Source organism: Jaculus jaculus, chromosome 5 (genome assembly GCF_020740685.1).
Source record: "Jaculus jaculus isolate mJacJac1 chromosome 5, mJacJac1.mat.Y.cur, whole genome shotgun sequence".
NCBI lineage: Eukaryota > Metazoa > Chordata > Mammalia > Rodentia > Dipodidae > Jaculus > Jaculus jaculus.
This window is the reverse complement of record NC_059106.1, coordinates 55210799-55227713: the sequence shown is the minus strand read 5'-3', so window position 1 is coordinate 55227713 and position 16915 is coordinate 55210799. Positions and strand designations below refer to the sequence as shown.

At 48.2% G+C, this 16915-nt stretch overlaps 1 protein-coding gene across 2 annotated transcripts in view; it reads right to left on the bottom strand.

Annotated features, from left to right (window-relative positions):
* Positions 1-379: 379 nt before the first annotated feature.
* The window catches only part of Zbtb40 (zinc finger and BTB domain containing 40), an 81022-nt gene continuing 64486 nt past the window's right edge, over positions 380-16915 (bottom strand). Inside the window, exons 11-19 of one of the 2 annotated variants that reach the window (XM_045149426.1) lie at positions 16129-16596; positions 14909-15115; positions 11084-11248; positions 7926-8140; positions 6383-6545; positions 5679-5765; positions 4367-4593; positions 2264-2454; positions 380-1012 (exon numbers count right to left, since the gene is read on the bottom strand). In XM_045149426.1, the coding sequence (XP_045005361.1) occupies positions 1000-1012; positions 2264-2454; positions 4367-4593; positions 5679-5765; positions 6383-6545; positions 7926-8140; positions 11084-11248; positions 14909-15115; positions 16129-16596 (1736 nt within the window). In that variant the 3' untranslated portion in view covers positions 380-999. Of the gene's footprint in view, positions 2455-4366; positions 4594-5678; positions 5766-6382; positions 6546-7925; positions 8141-11083; positions 11249-14908; positions 15116-16128; positions 16597-16915 lie in introns of both variants that reach the window. The other variant, XM_045149427.1, reaches the window with a different exon arrangement.

Sequence of the window (16915 nt, the reverse complement as noted above, 5' to 3'; positions counted from 1 at the left end):
AGCACGGATGAAGAAGAGCCATCGGCAACACCCTCTGCTTGGGCAGCGGTAGGAGAACCACCACCGTCTTCTGATAATCGACTCCCTGCCTGATCTTCTTGAGTCACTGTAAAACCTCAGGTGGCCAGCACAGAGGTACTGGCACAGACGCTGGGTGCAGGGTGGGCCTTCCCTCACTCCTGTGAGAACCCATGCTCCCTGCCGTGCGCGCTCTGGAGCTGCACATCTACTGACTTGCACCAAGTTCACCTGCTCCCTGGCTCTCCATGCAACAAGCCTCAAGTTTGAGGACTGAAGGAAACCAATGTCCAGTCAGCATCTAAGTCCCCATCCAAACCTGAGACAGGGTTTCTCAGTGCTGGAAAGGATCTGACACAGGTTTACAACTCTTTTTTATTTAGAAGACTGCAAAAAAATTCATTTTCCCTTAGTCCCTTGGTGGTGGTGGTGGGGGGGGGGGTCGACACACACGTGTGTAGAGTTTTTTAATTTTGCCTTTTGGCAGGAAGTTTTGGTGATACAGCAGTTCCCATCTCCACCCCATGGCTTGTGAGGTGCTGGGCTGGCATGGAAGCCTGTGCCATCCACTGTCTTCAGTGGACTTTGCCTAGTGCCAAGGGGAAAGTCAGTGCCGTGCTGCTGCTTGCAGATCAAGAACTCTCCTGGCCTGCGAGCATAGGTCTGAAGAGCTGGGAGCCTGGGCAGCAGCAGTAGAAACAGCATGTTTTCCCAGCCAGGGAGGTGAAGTCTTAAGGTTTGAGCACCATCTTCTGGTCAGTGTTTGGCTTCTAAGGCTGACTTACTTAAAAAAAAACAAAAAAAAAACCACACACCTACTTCCTTCAGCATGTGATTTCTCCAGCTGACAAGCTCAAACTATCTGCATATAAAATGAGGGGTGGCTGGCTAGGATGGGTTTGGGAAGCTATCCCACGAAGTGCTGTGTGCACCAAGCCAATTTCACAGGCCAGCTCTGGACACATGGGCAGGGTGAAGTTTCTACCTTCTGCTCCTGTTGAAACATGACCATATGTGAGCAATGACATTTCTTCCATCCATGACAAACTTGACCCCTGCCTCTTTTTACACATGACTACAAGTGAGATGTGCTGGAAAGAGGCGAGCTTATCTCTGACAGCAGGTGGCTTAGAGGAGAGTGACCAAATCTGGGTGCTCTCCTTTGCAGGAAGTCAAGCCACACAAGTAGCAGGCAGCCCCGAATGATGGGCGAACACTACTCAACCACTCAACCTTTGGGCTTTCAGGAGAGGGAGATAAATTTGAGTCTTCCTTTGTACATGGCAGGAACCAACATCTATCTAAGGGCACTTCCAAACAGATCCCACAAACCACTAATTACCAGATTACCTTTAGGAACTAAAGATAAAGGCTCTGTGTAATGCAGACTTGGAAAGATCACTGACTACACTAGCAGGGGCTACTGTGACTGCTCCTCCTATACAGACACAGGCCTGCCTGCCTGGATGTTGGCTCGTCAGTGTGGTTAGAGACATCAGATGCTCCAAGGAAGCCAGGGAGAGGGCTCTGCGGTAGGGAGATGTTTTAGCCTCGGTTAGCACAGGAGTGAGGAGTGCTCTGGGAAGGGCTGGCTGGTGAGCAGGTGGGAACAACCGTGGCAATGAGGGCTTCCTGCATCAGCACTTAACCTGCTACCTGTCCTACTGCCACACTCATGGTGTAGGGCACAGCCACTGGCTACAGGGGGCATGAGCAGAGGGAAGGAAGTCCAAGTGTGCCATGGCTGGGGTCCCTGGAGGCTGTGCTGGTGCTCCTCACCCATTTTCTTTCTTCGAGGTAGGGTCTCATTTTAGCCCAGGCTGACCAGGAATTCACTCTGCAGTCTCAGGGTGGCCTTGAACCCATGGCAATCCTCCTACCTGCGTCTCCCAAGTGTTGGAATTAAAGGCATGTGCCACCACGCTCGGCATCTCCTCACTCATTTTTAAGTGGCCAGAGGCACCAGCAGAGGCACCAAGGGCAGCTGGCATGTCAGGCTTCTCTAGCTGCCCTGGTCTTCAGCTTGCATCCACTGCTTTTTCAGAAACCAGACTTTGCCTATGATTGGGATGGTGTCCCAGGCCTGATAGCTAGCTGCCTATGGGGGGGGGGGGGGGGTCTGCCTGCCATAGAGAATGGTGGTGCTGCTGTTTTCCAACTGACAGTTCCAGGGTCAAGCTGAGCCAAGCAGCTCACCACTCAGGAGAGCAAGACAGGTGGAGGGCAGACTGGACCAGCCACTCACTTGGCCTCGCCACAGATCAGGGTAACAGTACCGTCCAGCAAATCCTCCACAGTCACGGCCACGAGCTCGGAGCTGGTCTGAGAGGTCTGAGAATCTGGCAATGCCACAAACACCTGGGAGCCAGCAAGTTGTGTCTCCTCTAAAGTGATCACTTGCTCAGCTGTGGCCGCTGACTCCGGAGTTTGGATCACCTGAAAGAAAGACCAGGAGGCAGCTCTGGGCAGTGTCCACAGGGAGCTCCCCAGAATTTACATGGCTCCTGTCTCATACTGTAATGATGATATTTATGTTTTCACCTGAGGAGAGCAATTACTTGTGCCTAATGGGTAGAGGAAATCTCACATACCAGTGATGCAAAAGAGAGGCAGGCAAACAATTTAAATAACTCTGTGCACTAAATTGCTATAATTTTGCTCAGTATGCCATCTCGGGGCACACGGACTCTATGATTACACACCAGCTAACACTGGCTCAGCTACTCAAACTGCAGAGGTAAGTGCCATGAGAGGGGAATGTCATTAGAGTGGTTGCTGTCAGCCTTGACCAAGGAAACAGGAGTGACTTACTAGAGCTTGGGCCTCCCAAGGTGGCATCTCAGGCTTCTTTGGGGCTAAGAGCCTTCCAGCAGGATGCATGGCCACAAAGCTTAGGAGGAAGAAAGTGGCTGAACTGTGGCTTTTGCTACTTCATCCACTTGACTCAGCAGCTGGTGAGGCAGACAGGGCCCTTTTCCCCTCCACAGGCCACAAATGTCCTTCCATATCTGCACATTCAGTACTAATGATGACCTTCTTGGCTCTGGTTAGTCACACCCATTCCTGCTGAACCTCCAAGATGATGCTTCTGGCAACTTGATGCCCTGGCATTTTTAAACCAGTGTGCCCAAGGGCATAGCCAGCTGGCTCCTGAGAACTACCCATGAGTGGTGAGCAGGCACAGGGGAGGCAGCCATACTCAACTCTGTCCCAGGAGTGAGAACAACTGTACTGACCAATCAACAGGGATCTATGATGGTTATTCAACAGGAATCTATCTATGGTGGTCAACCAATAGGGATCTGGCACAGTGGTTTTCAAACTCCTTTTCTGTCTTTTAAGATTCAACTTTTCCTCACCCAACTGCAAAGGACATCTTTCCTAGAAGTTTAATTTCTAGAAAAGATACAAGCAGAGTGGTTCTGACTGGCATGACAGACAGGGTTCTGTGCATCTGACTTGCGCTGTTCCCCAGAGGCTGCAGAGCATAGCTGGTTTACCAATGACTGATCCATGCTTATGGGCAGGAACAGTCGGACAGAGGAAACTCCCATCATTTCACAATCCCCTTTGCACCTCTGCACAAAGCACTGGCAACCAACAAACTCCATTTCTTTTCCTTCTCTCTGAAGAAGATGGGAGGCAGAGAACATGAAGCAGGGCAACAGGCTGGATCAAACTTGGCCTTCTCATATCAAGAAGGCTTTTCCTTGGGTAAGTAAAGGCACAGCCAAGGGCAAACATGTACTCTGTCTAGTCACGAGGGGCTTCATCTGTTGGGAGGCTTGCCCAAAACGAGCTCAGCCACCCTTCTTACCAATCTTCCCACATCCCCCAGTGCATCTCAGAAGGTGGGGAATGTGTGAGTTGGGAGGAGAAACCAAGGTCACTCTACTTTGTTAATTCTTTTCTTTTTTGTTTTTGTTTTTTCGAGGTAGGGTCTCACGCTAGTCCAGGCTGATCTGGAACTCACTATATAGTCTTAGGGTGGCCTCAAACTTTCAGTGATATTCCTACCTTTGCCTCCCAAGTGCTGGGATTAAAGGCGTGCACCACCTTACCTGGCACTTTTTGATTTTTTTTTGAAGTAGGGTCTCATTCTAGCCCAGGAAGACTTAGAATTCACTACTTTTGCAAATTCTTGTTCCAGCCTCCCTCCCCCTAGGGGCCACCAGAAGACTAGAACTATCTATTGGTAAGCAGTCCAGAGACTCTCATGAAGATCATGATACATTACTTAAGGACCCTTTGAGGCCCAGAGTCAGACTGCATGTTAAGACAGAGGAGCCTCTAGAGGAGCTCAAGGAACCCCATGTTCACATTCTGTATCCAAAGGCCCCAGAATCACCTGCACCATCTGAGAGGTGGCTGCCTGGGTCTCAGTGCCTGTCACCTTTGGGTGCTCAGATTCCAAATGGCCTTCAAGCTGAGTCTGGGATGTGAAGAGCTCCCCACAGAGCTCACAGGGGAAGGTGCTCTCCGACTGCTTGAAGTGCTCCGTGGTGACATGGTGCTGCAACGCTCCAGGGAAGCGAAAAGTGGCTGCACAGTACAGGCACCGGAATGGCTGCATCCCTGCAAGAGGAAAAGACAGAAGGATGTGCTGTGGGGATGACTGACACTGAGCAGGGGAGGCAAGAGGAAGGAGCAGTGAGGACGCAGAAACAAGAGTGAGGTTTCTGTGGGACTTTAAGGTTGCCTAGCCTGGAAGGGCTCTCCTTATAAAATGCCAAATAGAGTCTTGGTGCAAGGGAGGGACCCTCAAACTATGCCGTGTGATAATTAGATCTTGGCTAAATCTCCTCTGCTGATGCCCATTATTCATTTAACAGCAGCCACCCATGCTAAAAGTATTACATTTTCACAATCCCAAGAGGCACATTTAAGGCCTCTGAATGGGATCAGTGGTACCTCCCTCTACCGCAGGTCAGACTGCAGCCAGGTGCAACTGTCAATGACTGTATGCACAAGCATCCAGGCTTGTGGGTCAAGTTACTGACTTGGAAGATCTCTAAGACAGGTTTGTGTACACCTTCACCTCCTAGAGCCCAGGGGTCTAGAAGGGCGAAAGTAAGTGAAGAAGGGTTGGCTACGTCCCTAAAATCAGAACAAAAAAGCAATCTCATTTTATGTAACATTCAAGAGAACAAAACCAATGGCTTTCAGCTCTTAGATGGAATCTCAAGCTTTGTGCTCCAGTCCTAATGCTCTGATGATAGAGTGAACGCTAGAAAAATGGCACTGAAGACTACTCCATAAAGCTCAGCTCTCCCTTGGTCAAGTTATTTACGTTTTCCTTTTTATGCATATGTCAAGTGAGAAACAAGATAAAAATCTGTCAGATTAGACTAATATTTAGAATAACCTACAAATACTAAGTGATAAGAAAGCAGTTTAATTGGCAGCATTTTTAATATTTATTAAAAATGGTGCACGCTATAATTAGCAATTTAGATTTGATGAAATATGGCAACAATGACAATCACAACATTCACCCAGGGTTGTTTACAGGTATGTCACCATTATCCTCTGAGGTAGGTATAAACTCCATCCTCCAGATGAGGTCCATTAAGGGGGTTAGCCTAGGCTGCATAGCTGTGAACGATGGAACTAAGATTCATACTCTGCAGGAGCCCAGGGCTACGCAGAAGGCCACTCACCTGAATGCTGGCACTTGACATGAACTTGTAGCAGGGCTGGTGTGGGGAAGAGCTCCTTACACTGGTCACATTCATGGAACTTCAGATCTGTGGAGTGTGAAAGGAAAGAAGTGGTGGGGATGGACAAAAAGATGGCTCTTCAACAGATGGGGGAGATTTGGCCTGGGATGGACTGAGGACTCACACCTCACACTATTTGCTCAGTATCGGGAGCCTCTATCTTTTGGGTAGCGGGGGTGAGCATTCATGTACCTCGTGTTAAAGAGCCCAGATCTGGTTCAGACTGGTTGTGAGAATTAAATGACAACACACACAGAGTGCTTGGCTGGAGCCCTGCACACAGGAAATGCTCTGTAACTGACAGCTGTTATGATTATCCCCAAATGTACCTGCAAGGGAGGTATTAATAACTTCCATTCTGAAGAGAAGAAAATAGGCTCAGAAAAGAGAAGTCACTGCCAAGGTCATGCAGCTGGTAAGTGCTGGAGCCAGGATTTTCACCTGGATCTGTCTGCCATGAAAACTGACACCCTTCCCAGGTGCTGGCCAGCCGTCTCATGAGGGCTTTGGGGGCCTATACTGATTTGGGCTTCCAGGTTTGAGAATCGTTGCCACTTATGCGAGTGCTACTGATGGACAGGCATGACCTGGCTCTGGTGTGCTGGGCACTAGACATGGAACCCGCCCCAGGCATCTCCCTTCACCTGCATGCTCCATTTTCATGTGCTTCTTATGTTCCATAGAGCTAGAAAAAGTTTTGTCACAGGAGCTGCACTGCAGTGATGAGAACTTGGATGACCGATGGTTCTGTGCAGCAAACACATCTGGGTGGTGAGTTCGATTGTGGTACCATAAGCCAGATAATTGCTGCAAGGAATTTAACATGTTAGGTCTTAGAATGTTCCAGTAAGCTGGGTATGATGGTGCACACCTTTACTCCTAGCACTTAGAAGGCAGAGGTAGAGGGATGGCAGTGAGTTTGAAGCCAGCTTAGGACTACAGAGACCCTACCTTGGGGCGGGGGGGGGGGGGGGAACAGCAAAAGTAAAAAAAAAAAAAAAAAATCAAATGACTGGTGGTGGAACAGAACGTTCCAGCAAGATGGAGAGCTCACAAAAGTGGGGGAGGGGGTTGAGACAAGCTCATGGATCTAGAATCATGCTGAGTGCTAGAGGTTAGAGTAGTAGGAACAAGCAGCTATAACTAGCTATGAGCAAATGGAGAGGCCACTATAGGGAGGCCCATCTGGGTCCTGTGAAAGCCCTCACTACTCACAAGCTTATGTGGAGGTGCTGGGATCTTCCCTGTGATGCAAACCCTAAGGCACAGAGGGGTTAAGTGACTTGCCCAGGGCCATATCAATAGTAAATGGCTGGCCCAGGATCAAAACCTGTTCTTCTGACTGGAATATGGGTTTTGCACACTGGGCTGGCTGGCCCTCAGCACTTCTCTGGTCCAAGGATGTGGCAGAAACATGCTGGAGCATTGGGAACAATCTACAAGTCTTAGGCTCTTAGGGAACACACCCAAGTCTTACTTAGCTCCACCCTACTCATCACAGCATGAGGCCTGGCAGAGTCAGCCTTCCATTTCTGAATCATTGGCTTTGTTTCTGTCTATACTTCAATCTTGAAGATGCCAGCAAGGACTATTCTTTTCCTGTGACCAGTTCCTGACAAATGTGTTTTCTTTTTAGACCAATATGAGGATTCACTTTAATTACATTTCACGTTCCACAGAAAACAAAGAGCTTCCCTGGGAATTAAGCAAACAAACAATAACTGTCCTAAGCAACTTAATTCTGGCTGGTTGTTTTGACTCCTCCTTTTTGTGCTCATTTCCCTTGATACCTGGGTTCATTAGGCTCTACAGAATGTGAGCACCCAAGGGGAAAACCAGCATTCATCTCATAAAGCTGAATCTAAGAGCACTTGCAGCAAGAACTTTCTGCTCTGATGAAAGCTCTCCCTCTGCATCATCGCGGCCAGGCCTCCTCAGAGAATGTGAATTGCAGGTTGCATGCTTTTCTGTGTGGTGCTAGGAATAGAACCCAGGGCTCTGTACAGGCAAGGCATGTGCTATACTACTGAGTCCCTCTGCCTCTACTCACTCATCCTCTGTGAGAATCAGTCAACTGGCACAACCTGGAGACCAACTGGGACAACTTGCAATTCCCAAGCAGGGCAAAAGGGTTACCAATGAAGAGCAAGACAAGGACAGGCAGGTGCTCCCGGCTGTTGAGATCACCTGGTAGGCCTTGTTGCAGATCCCACAGCTAAAGGGCTTCCCTCCAACGTGGGTAACCATGTGCCGCTCCAGCATGGACGGGGCGCTGAAGATCTTCCCACATGTGGGGCAGGGGTGGTACTCCTTGGAGTGCACTTCATGGATGTGCTTCCGGTGATCCTGCAGAGTGGGGAAACTCATCCTGCATTTCTTGCAGTCATAAGGATCTTCTATGTCTGATTCCAGGAGGGCCAGCCACGGGAGGAAGAGGCAAAGAAAACATCACAGGTAACAATCAGTGAAGTGCTGGCTGCTGTGCACAGCAAGACTGAAGAATGTTCAGATTTCACACAGGGCCAAAGACTCCAAGGACCAGAAGTTAGGGCAGCAAGCCTGTGCCCTTCCTTCTTTTGGCCATGGGAGGTGGACTCTTCCAAAGCTTCTGGACTAATTACCCCTCAGCATCAAGTAGCTCACCTCAGTCTTTCACTTCCCACCTTACATGTCAAATTCTCCCTCTACAGAGCATCATGCTTGTCCTCCTGTCTACAGAAGACTTTTTCTTTTTTCGAGGTAGGGTCTCATTGTAGCCCAGACTGATCTCGAATTCACTATGTAGTACGGTGGCATTTTTGAGCCTTCCACTTCCCTAGGGATTTCCAACATGCTCCTAATTGTCACTGTTTCTTTTGTCACCACCAGTAGGAATAATGTTTGCTTATCTCCCCCCCACCCCACCCCTGCTTGGGATTCAACAGTAAAGCCTTCACAGCTTGCCCCTGGCGAGTGTCTCTGGCAAGCATGCTCCCGGTGCTTTAAACACATTAGTTCCTGAACCCTCCCATGGCCCTGGGAGGAAGGTCTAGCTAGCACCAGTCTTACTTTGCAGATCAGGAAAATAATAACTAGGAAATGGTCTCTCTCAAGCTCATTACCTGAGCCACAAGTTTAACTCAGTGGGACCTCAAAAATAAGAACTAGGGGGGGAGGGAGGGAATTACCAGGGTTTTTTTTTTTATAATCATGGAAAATGCTAATAAAAATTTTAAAAAAATTAAAAAAAATTAAAAAAAGAACTAAGCTGGGTGTGGCTGTGCACAACTTTAATCCCAGCACTTGGGAGGCAGAGGTAGGAGATCACCAAGAATTCCAGGCCACCATGAGACTACATAGTGAATTCCAGATCAGCCTGGACTAGAGCAAGACCCTACCTCAAAAACCCAAAGAAAGAACAAAAGAAAGGGCAGGGCTAGAGTGAGACCCTACCTCAAAAAAAAAAAAAAAAAAAAAAAAAGAACTAATGCTGATGAAGGACACATTTTCCACCCAGATGCAGAAAACGTCAGTCTTTTTCTTAAAGCAACAAAAAGAAAGATATCTTAATAATAAAATCCTCTGCCCACAAGAAGGGCCTAACCTGTAAGTCAATCTCAATTGTGCAGGAATTCATTAATTCGGAAATCCTGACATGAAGCCACTTTTAGCGTCACTGGCCAGTTTCCCTATGGACAGAGCTCTTGCAATCAAAGGTTTCACACTGTCTTTTAAGATGCTTTCACCCCAGTTTCCATGAGAAATGATATGGTCCTGGGAAACACCCAGGAACAGGAACACAGTCTGGAAGGGAAAGGAGGGCCTGGGTGCTGGGCATGCATGGGTCTTTTTGAGTCATAGAAATTAAGTCTTCCCCTTTCCTCATTCTCATGTAATTCTACTGGGAAAAGACTGAAGTAGAATGTCATTTCAAGAAGTCGAGAAGACATCAAAATTGTGGTGCTGGAACCAAGCCAATTCCCACTCATCTGGAAGTCTACCGCAGTTGGACTTCTGGACAGCCTTGCTAACTCCTTGGGGAGAACTGGTCATACTTTATGTTCTTCCTGCATGACCTAGTGTCCAGCCACATGCTGAGCACACTGGCACTCTGGCAAAGTCCTTGCTGGATAACTGACAAGAGATATGGGTGTGTTTACAGGAAGTACATGCTGTGAGACACTATTTGCCAACAGCTAGAAGCTAGTATGTGGGAAGAAGGGTGGGGGAAGGGAAAGAAGGCATGCTCCAAGGGTGACAGATGGCACTCACCAGGGGTGCTCTTATCACCAATAACAACAATATCTGGCACTGACTGAGCATTTCTGCACCAGGCATAGAAGTTCATTCAGTACATGTGATATCTCATTCTGCCAGCAATCCAAGCTGGTGGCATTACTGTTTACTCTTGTTTGGAAGGGACAGAGGAAGCTTAGTAAAGTACAGACATTATTGAAAGTCTCAAGAAAAGTAGTGGGGCTGGAGAAATGGCTTAGTGCTTAAGGCGCTTGCCTGCAAAGCCAAAGGACCCAGGTTCGATTCCCCAGGATCCACGTAAGCCAGATGCACAAGGTGAGTCATACATCTGGAGTTCATTTGCAGCACCTGGAGGCCCTGGCATGCCCATTTTCTCTCCACCCCCTCTTCCTCTCTCTCAAATAAATTAGAATAAAATGTTTTTTAAAAAGAAAGAAAAGCGGCAGGGCCAAGATTCCAACCCCCAACCCACCTGCTGTGTGCTGTGCTGATCACACTAAGGCTGCAGCAAGGGAGGCTGAAGATGACACGAGCCGGTTAGCCAGCTGATACATCATTTCCTTTGTGTGGGTGTTGAATGAAAGTGAGTCTGTCTCTATCAGCTCTGGTAGAAAGGGAGGGAACTGGGTAGTCCCCAATAACTCAGTGAGATCAGGAGGCTCTGGAGGGAGTATGTCAGGTGCCACCTAGCACAGTGGACATGAACTCAAAAAGGGCCAGGCATGAATACAGGATGAGTATAGAGGAGGGTGAGGTAGAAAATGGAAGCTGGGTAGATTGATTGAATCTCTCCAGTGTACTTCAAGCCTGTCAGCAACAGTGGTTTGCTCATTCCAACATAATTTGCTTCCATCAGCCAAACACTGCAAGGTGAACTAAAGATGAAGACAAGAAAACAGCCTAGACAGAGAGAAGCAAGCGTCATACGCTATTTGGAAATAGGACTCTTCCTGAAGTGCAGACGAGCGCCTATGGATTCTGCAGGACAACAGGGGTGGACAAGGCCCCGAATGGTGCTCAGATGTGGTAGAATCTCTGTTACAACCCTATGTGTGATCTCAGTGCCAAGCCTGGCCTATATACCTGATGTCCAGGATAGCAGTACGTACTGTGAAAGGTATGCAGGTGGATGGAGAGGCCATTAGCTTGCCGGAAGCCTTTGCCACAGTCCCTGCAGACATATGGCTTGTCCCCAGTGTGGGTCCTCACATGGCGGGACAGCTCAATGGACTGGGCGAACACAGCATCACAGTACTGACATGCATACATTTTCCCTGCAAATAAACATGAGCTTGTGAGAGCATGACCAAACACATTCCTACAAACAAAACTGAATTCTAAGACACATACCACAGAAATACGGTTACTCACAACCTACAGTAACTGGGTGAGTGTGTGAGCCTCCCTGTCAAATGCATGCACATTACAAATAGCCTAGCACAAAGTGGGTGGGACAGTTGGACAGGAGGACAGGGACAGAATCTGTCACCAAGACAATCTGTCCATTTATCAGGCCACCACAGGAGGAAGAGTTCATTCTACTGTCGGCAACTGACAGGTCCTTCCTTCTGTCTAGAAATAGAAGTTTACATCTCTTGGCAAAATCCAGTGTGCTGTGAGTCTGAGGCCAGCATAGCCTGAGACTACATAATGAATTTCAGGTCAGATGGGCTAGAGTGAGACCCTACCTAAAAAAAAAAAAAAAGAAACCAGTGTGTATTCCCAGCTGCACACAAAAGAGGCAGATGAAAGCCTTCCTGCAACTTACTATAAAGTTATCACACATCCCCTGATTCCTTCTTTTCTCCATAGGCATGAGAAACAAGTCTATTAGTAAGCCTCGAGAACTGGCAACTGTAACTGAGTCTCCCAGTTCAAGAGAGGAAATGTCATGGAGCAGGTGGGGCTCAGACCTGCTCCCCCAAGTTCAGACTCCACTTTAACTAGAACAGGCAGCCTCATCTTTTTCTGCCTTTTTAAAAAAGAGCTGGTTGGGCTCTGACATAGGATCTTGTTGGGGAACGAAGGATTTCTTGAATCAAAAGCTGAAATGCTGAGACCCTCCCTCCTATCCCATTCCAGAGGATGTTACCTTAGAGCTCTGTGCCATCTACACACTGCTAACTTCACCTTTCCCAAAACTCCAGACTTCCACATCTGACTCCCTTCTGCTCACCTCTCCACTCAGAGCTTCAACGGGCATCTCAAACTTACCACTCCAAACAGAGCTCACAAGGCTCTGGCCCTGTCAACCTCCTGCCACCCCACCCCATACCCATTCCAGCTTTTCCCACCTCAGGAAATGGCAGCTGCTCATGCCCATGCCCTAACCCCAAAGCCATACAAATCCCTTTCCTTCACATCCCACATACAACCATCATGACTTTAAAAACCATATCCCCAAATTTGAATATTTTTCAATCTCTACTAACAAGTCCTCTGCTTTGGACTACAATAACCTCCCACTGTCTATATGTCTATACTTTCACCTAACAGCAGTATGTGCCCAGAGATGGCTGGAAGTAACTGCTAAGGGTGTGAATCACCTTTATCTGAGCATATCACTCCTCAGTTCAAAACCCTCTGGTGGCTTCCTGTGTCAGAAGAATAATGACCACTACAGATGTCCACGTCCTACATGGAAAAGCTTGTGACTGAGATTGTCCTAGCCTATCCTGGTGGCCCAATGGAATCCTAGGTAAGGAGGGCAGAGAGTCAATGGAGGAGGCCTGTGGTAGGATCAGAGGCTGGAGTGAGGTGGCCCAGGGCCAAGGCAACCTCTTGAAGCTGGAGAAAACAAAACAAAACAAAAAAGGGGCTAGGAACTGAATCCCCTGAAACAACAAACACTGCTGAAACCCTGGCTTAGGCTTCATGACCCACCTTTGTACTCCTAACCTCCCAAATAGTGGGACAATTACATGTGTGCTTTTTAAAAAACTAAATATTTTTATCTGCAAGCAGAGAGAAAAAAAGAGAAACACACATTGGGGGGTGGGGGGGAATGCCAGGGCTTCCAGCCACTGCAAAGGAGCTCCAGATGCATGTGCCACCAGCTTTATTTGGGTACTGGGGAACTGAACCCAAGTCTCTAGGCTTTGCAGGCAAGTGCCTTAACTGCTGAGCCATCTCTTTAAGCCACAGTTTTTGGTTAAGTCATTAAGGTGGGATAGGACAGAATGAAAGCTAACAGGAAGACCTGCAGGGCCCAGCCTTTGTCGGACTCTGGGGATTTTCTCTGGACTCTCCCCTCTCAATTCTATTTCAGCTACCTGCAGGTCTCTGTGGTCCAGGCAAAGCTCATTTGTGCTGTGGGAGGGGCCAAGCCTCCTCCCAAGTCTCCCACCATCCAGGTTTCTACTTCAGTGTCTGCTAGCTGCCCATCTGAAGCCATCACCGACAGGTGACTGGCCTACTTCAGCCCGTTACTCCCCAGTGCTCCGTGGCTTTAGTTTCCTCCCTCCCAATGACTACACTCTGGATTTCGGGCACTGATGTCTGTTCTGCCCATTGCAATGCAAGCTGCTCAAGGGCAGGGTGTGCACATTCACAACATTCCAGGCTCAGAGCAACACTCAAGAACTTTACTCACCAGCAAGTGTTTCTTTTGGGTCTATATCATGATTTCAAGTTCCCTTAAGAAAGGACTAATGACCATCTTCAAAAGCCTGCATTCTAACAGGGGAGACTAACTAGGAATGAAATAAACTAATAAACAGATTCTTGACACATGATAAGCAGGGGAAAACACAGCAGGGAAGCTGGCAATTTCTTCTATGGTAGCCAGGGAAGAATCATAAGAAGACAAAGTGTGAGAAAAGCCTTGAAGAGGGAGGAAGTGAAACAGAGACACACCCGAAGAGAGGCATCCACAGAAGGGGACTGGCAAGAACCAAAGTCCTGGAGCAAGTACCTGGTGGGTGTGAGAGTTAGCAAGGAAATTACAAGAGGCAGGAGAGCAGTTGAGAGTGGAAGTCAGAACAGTCACCAGATTTAATCATGCATGGCCTGGCAGGCTATTACAAGGATCGTTTATCTTTTCAAATATCTTTATTTAGTGTGTGTGTGTGTGTGTGTGTGAGAGAGAGAGAGAGAGAGAGAGAGAGAGAAAGAGAGAGAGAGAGAGAGTGAGAGAGAGAGAGAGAGGGACAGAGAGAGTGAGTGAGTGTATGGGCACATGAGAGAGAGAGAGAGAGAGAGAGAGAGAGAGAGAGAGAGAGAGAGAGAGAGAGAGGGGGAGTATGGGCACATGTCAGGGTCCCCTGCCACTGCAAAATAATTCTAGATGCATGGGCCACTTTGAGTGCCTGGCTTTAAATTGATACTGGGGAACTGAACTCCAGCCATCAGGCTTTGTAAGCAGATGCCTTTAACCACTTAGCAATCTCTCACCAGTCCTACAGCTTAATTTCAAAAGTATTCGGGAAAATGCTGAGAGCAAGGAGGCAGGTGAGGTCAGTGGTACAATCTAGGTGAGATAATGGAGGCCATCATTTCTCATACTAATTGCTCCAAAAGACCTCTTCCCCAACTGGAATGGACCCAGACACATTCTTCTCCACTGTCCTGGGATTACTCTCTCTGATGCTGCTAACACTCTGTTCCATGGCTATCCCTATGTTCCCTCCTTAGCTCTCCCGCCAGAAGCTATGTGGGCACAGAGATTTCACTTAGTCACATGGCCCAATCCACAACAGATACTCCATCAGGTCTCTCTCCAGATTCAATTATACATCAAAGCACAAAGAATTCCCCATATAAACTCCAAGCACAAAGCCAGTCTCTTCAGAAACCCTCCTGGCAAGCACTCCACACTGCTGTGCACACAGGGGTTCTTCCTCATGTGCCTGGAGTTCAACCTGGATTTCCCAGTGCTATCTAGCATGGGTTTTAGGCAGCTCCCCCAGTGGCACTGCAGAAAGAGGGCACCTCACCTTCTGAGTGCTTCTTCTTGGTGTGATAGGCCAGGGCGGAGGCCTGCGTGAAGGTCATGAGGCAGTGCTTGCACATAAACGGGCGGTCGCCAGTGTGAAGGCGGAGGTGATTCTTAAGGGTGGAGTTGGCCGCAAATTTTGCTCCACATTCCTCACAGGAGAAAGGCTTCTCATCAAAGTGTTCAGTCAGCTTGTGGTACTGCATTCCTGAGGTGGGGAGGGGGGTTGCCAGGGACCAGAAGGGATACCCGCAATCAGTGTTAGAAGTCCAGCAGGAGGAAGCCAGGCATGCTACACTGGCAGGCTCAAGAGGAACAGCCTGAGCTGCAAGAAGCCAGGCCACCCTACTTTCAGCCTTACCTGCCACAATGCTCACATGCTCACCAACCCACACCCAAGGCCACCCCAGCCTCCCTCCTGGTTGGATGGTCTTACTGCATTACTTTGTACATCAGGATACACTAATCAGAAACAGGGAAGCCAAATTCACTTTTATGTTTCATTAGGGTTACCTGACATCTGGAGAGAGGGAAAACAATTTTGATCTTACAACCCATAGTTTCCATGACTTGTTTAGCTTTGGTGAGAAAGTGGTACGTGGGAACCTAAGAGCCAGTTGTTAAATTGCTGGTTAGGATTATCATAATCACTTAAGTTACCACAATGGCACTGTGCTAGGTGTTTAGTTCTGCTAGTTTCAGATTTCTTAACACTACAAAGTGTGAAGAGGGGACGGGAGAGATGGCTTAGCGGTTAAGGCGTTTGTCTACAAAGCCTCAGGACCCAAATTCTATTCGCCATAACCCATGTAAGCCAGATGCACATAGTGGCACATGTGTCTGGAATTTGTTTGCAGTGGCTAGAGGCCCTGGCGCACACATACGACATCACAGTAATGCAAGTGTGCAAAGTCGCACATGCCCAGAAGGGGGTGCATGCACCTGGAGTTCTATTCTGTCTCACTCTCACATTTAAAAAAAAAAAAGCAGTCTATTGGGCTTGCCTCAAAACTATCTATCTTTTTTTTTTTTTTTAAGTGGGAAGAGGGAAGTTATTTAACAGATGGAAAAGCAAAGGTCAGGGAACTGACTCAAGTCCAGTCGCTCTCCATCCTGACTCTAAGAACTTGTTCTGTGGCCTACGTCCACCCATACTGCATGTGGCATACAGCAGGAAGCCAACCTACACTACCTTATCCTCCATGACTGCCTTGTAAGTACCTGAGGCATGGGCAAACTCTCTTCCGCAGAGGTCACATGTCACCGGGAGCCTCTTCTTCTTCTTCTTGGGGGCGTCGGGCTCTCTGCCTGCGCTGTGGGCCTCTAGCTGATGCTTCTCTAGCTCCTTCTTGGAGTCCTTGGTCTCACTGCAATCCTTACACTGCACCTGCTTGCTCTTGGCCACCCGGCAGCGCTTCACGTGCACCTTGAGACGGCAGTAGAAATGGAAGCTCTTGTCACAGGCTTTACAGACGAAACTCTTCTTGGCAGAGTCTGCGGAGGCACAAGTGTCTTTTTCCTCTTGCTCTGGCAGAGACCCAGGCTCTCCCTGGTCCTTTTGTTCTGCAGGCTGGCACTCTCCTCCAGCAGCCTCAGCTGCCTTTTCCTTTTCTTTGTCCTTGGCTTCAAGGCGAAATCTATCACTCACCTTCCACCTTTCTGTCTCTCCGTTTTCCTTTGTCAGGAAACCTGTGTGGGAGAGGAACTCATGGCTATGGAAAGTCTGTTTCTATTATACATTATAACTTTCTAACATGCACTTAGAAGTACTGGAGACTATTTGGGATCCTTAAAAACCTCGGAGGTATCATCACTGTCATGTTTACTTCCTGCTGAACGCCATCAGCATCATGTCGCATCTGCACCTCCGGGCTGTTAGGTATAGGGAGCAAAGAAGTGGAATAAATATCTTGAGGTAGGGCTCCTTCTGATATGAACTGCAGTTTCTTTTCCTCAATAAAGAAAGAAATAGCCTTAGGGTGTAATGGGCACCTGACCCCCTCTTCCT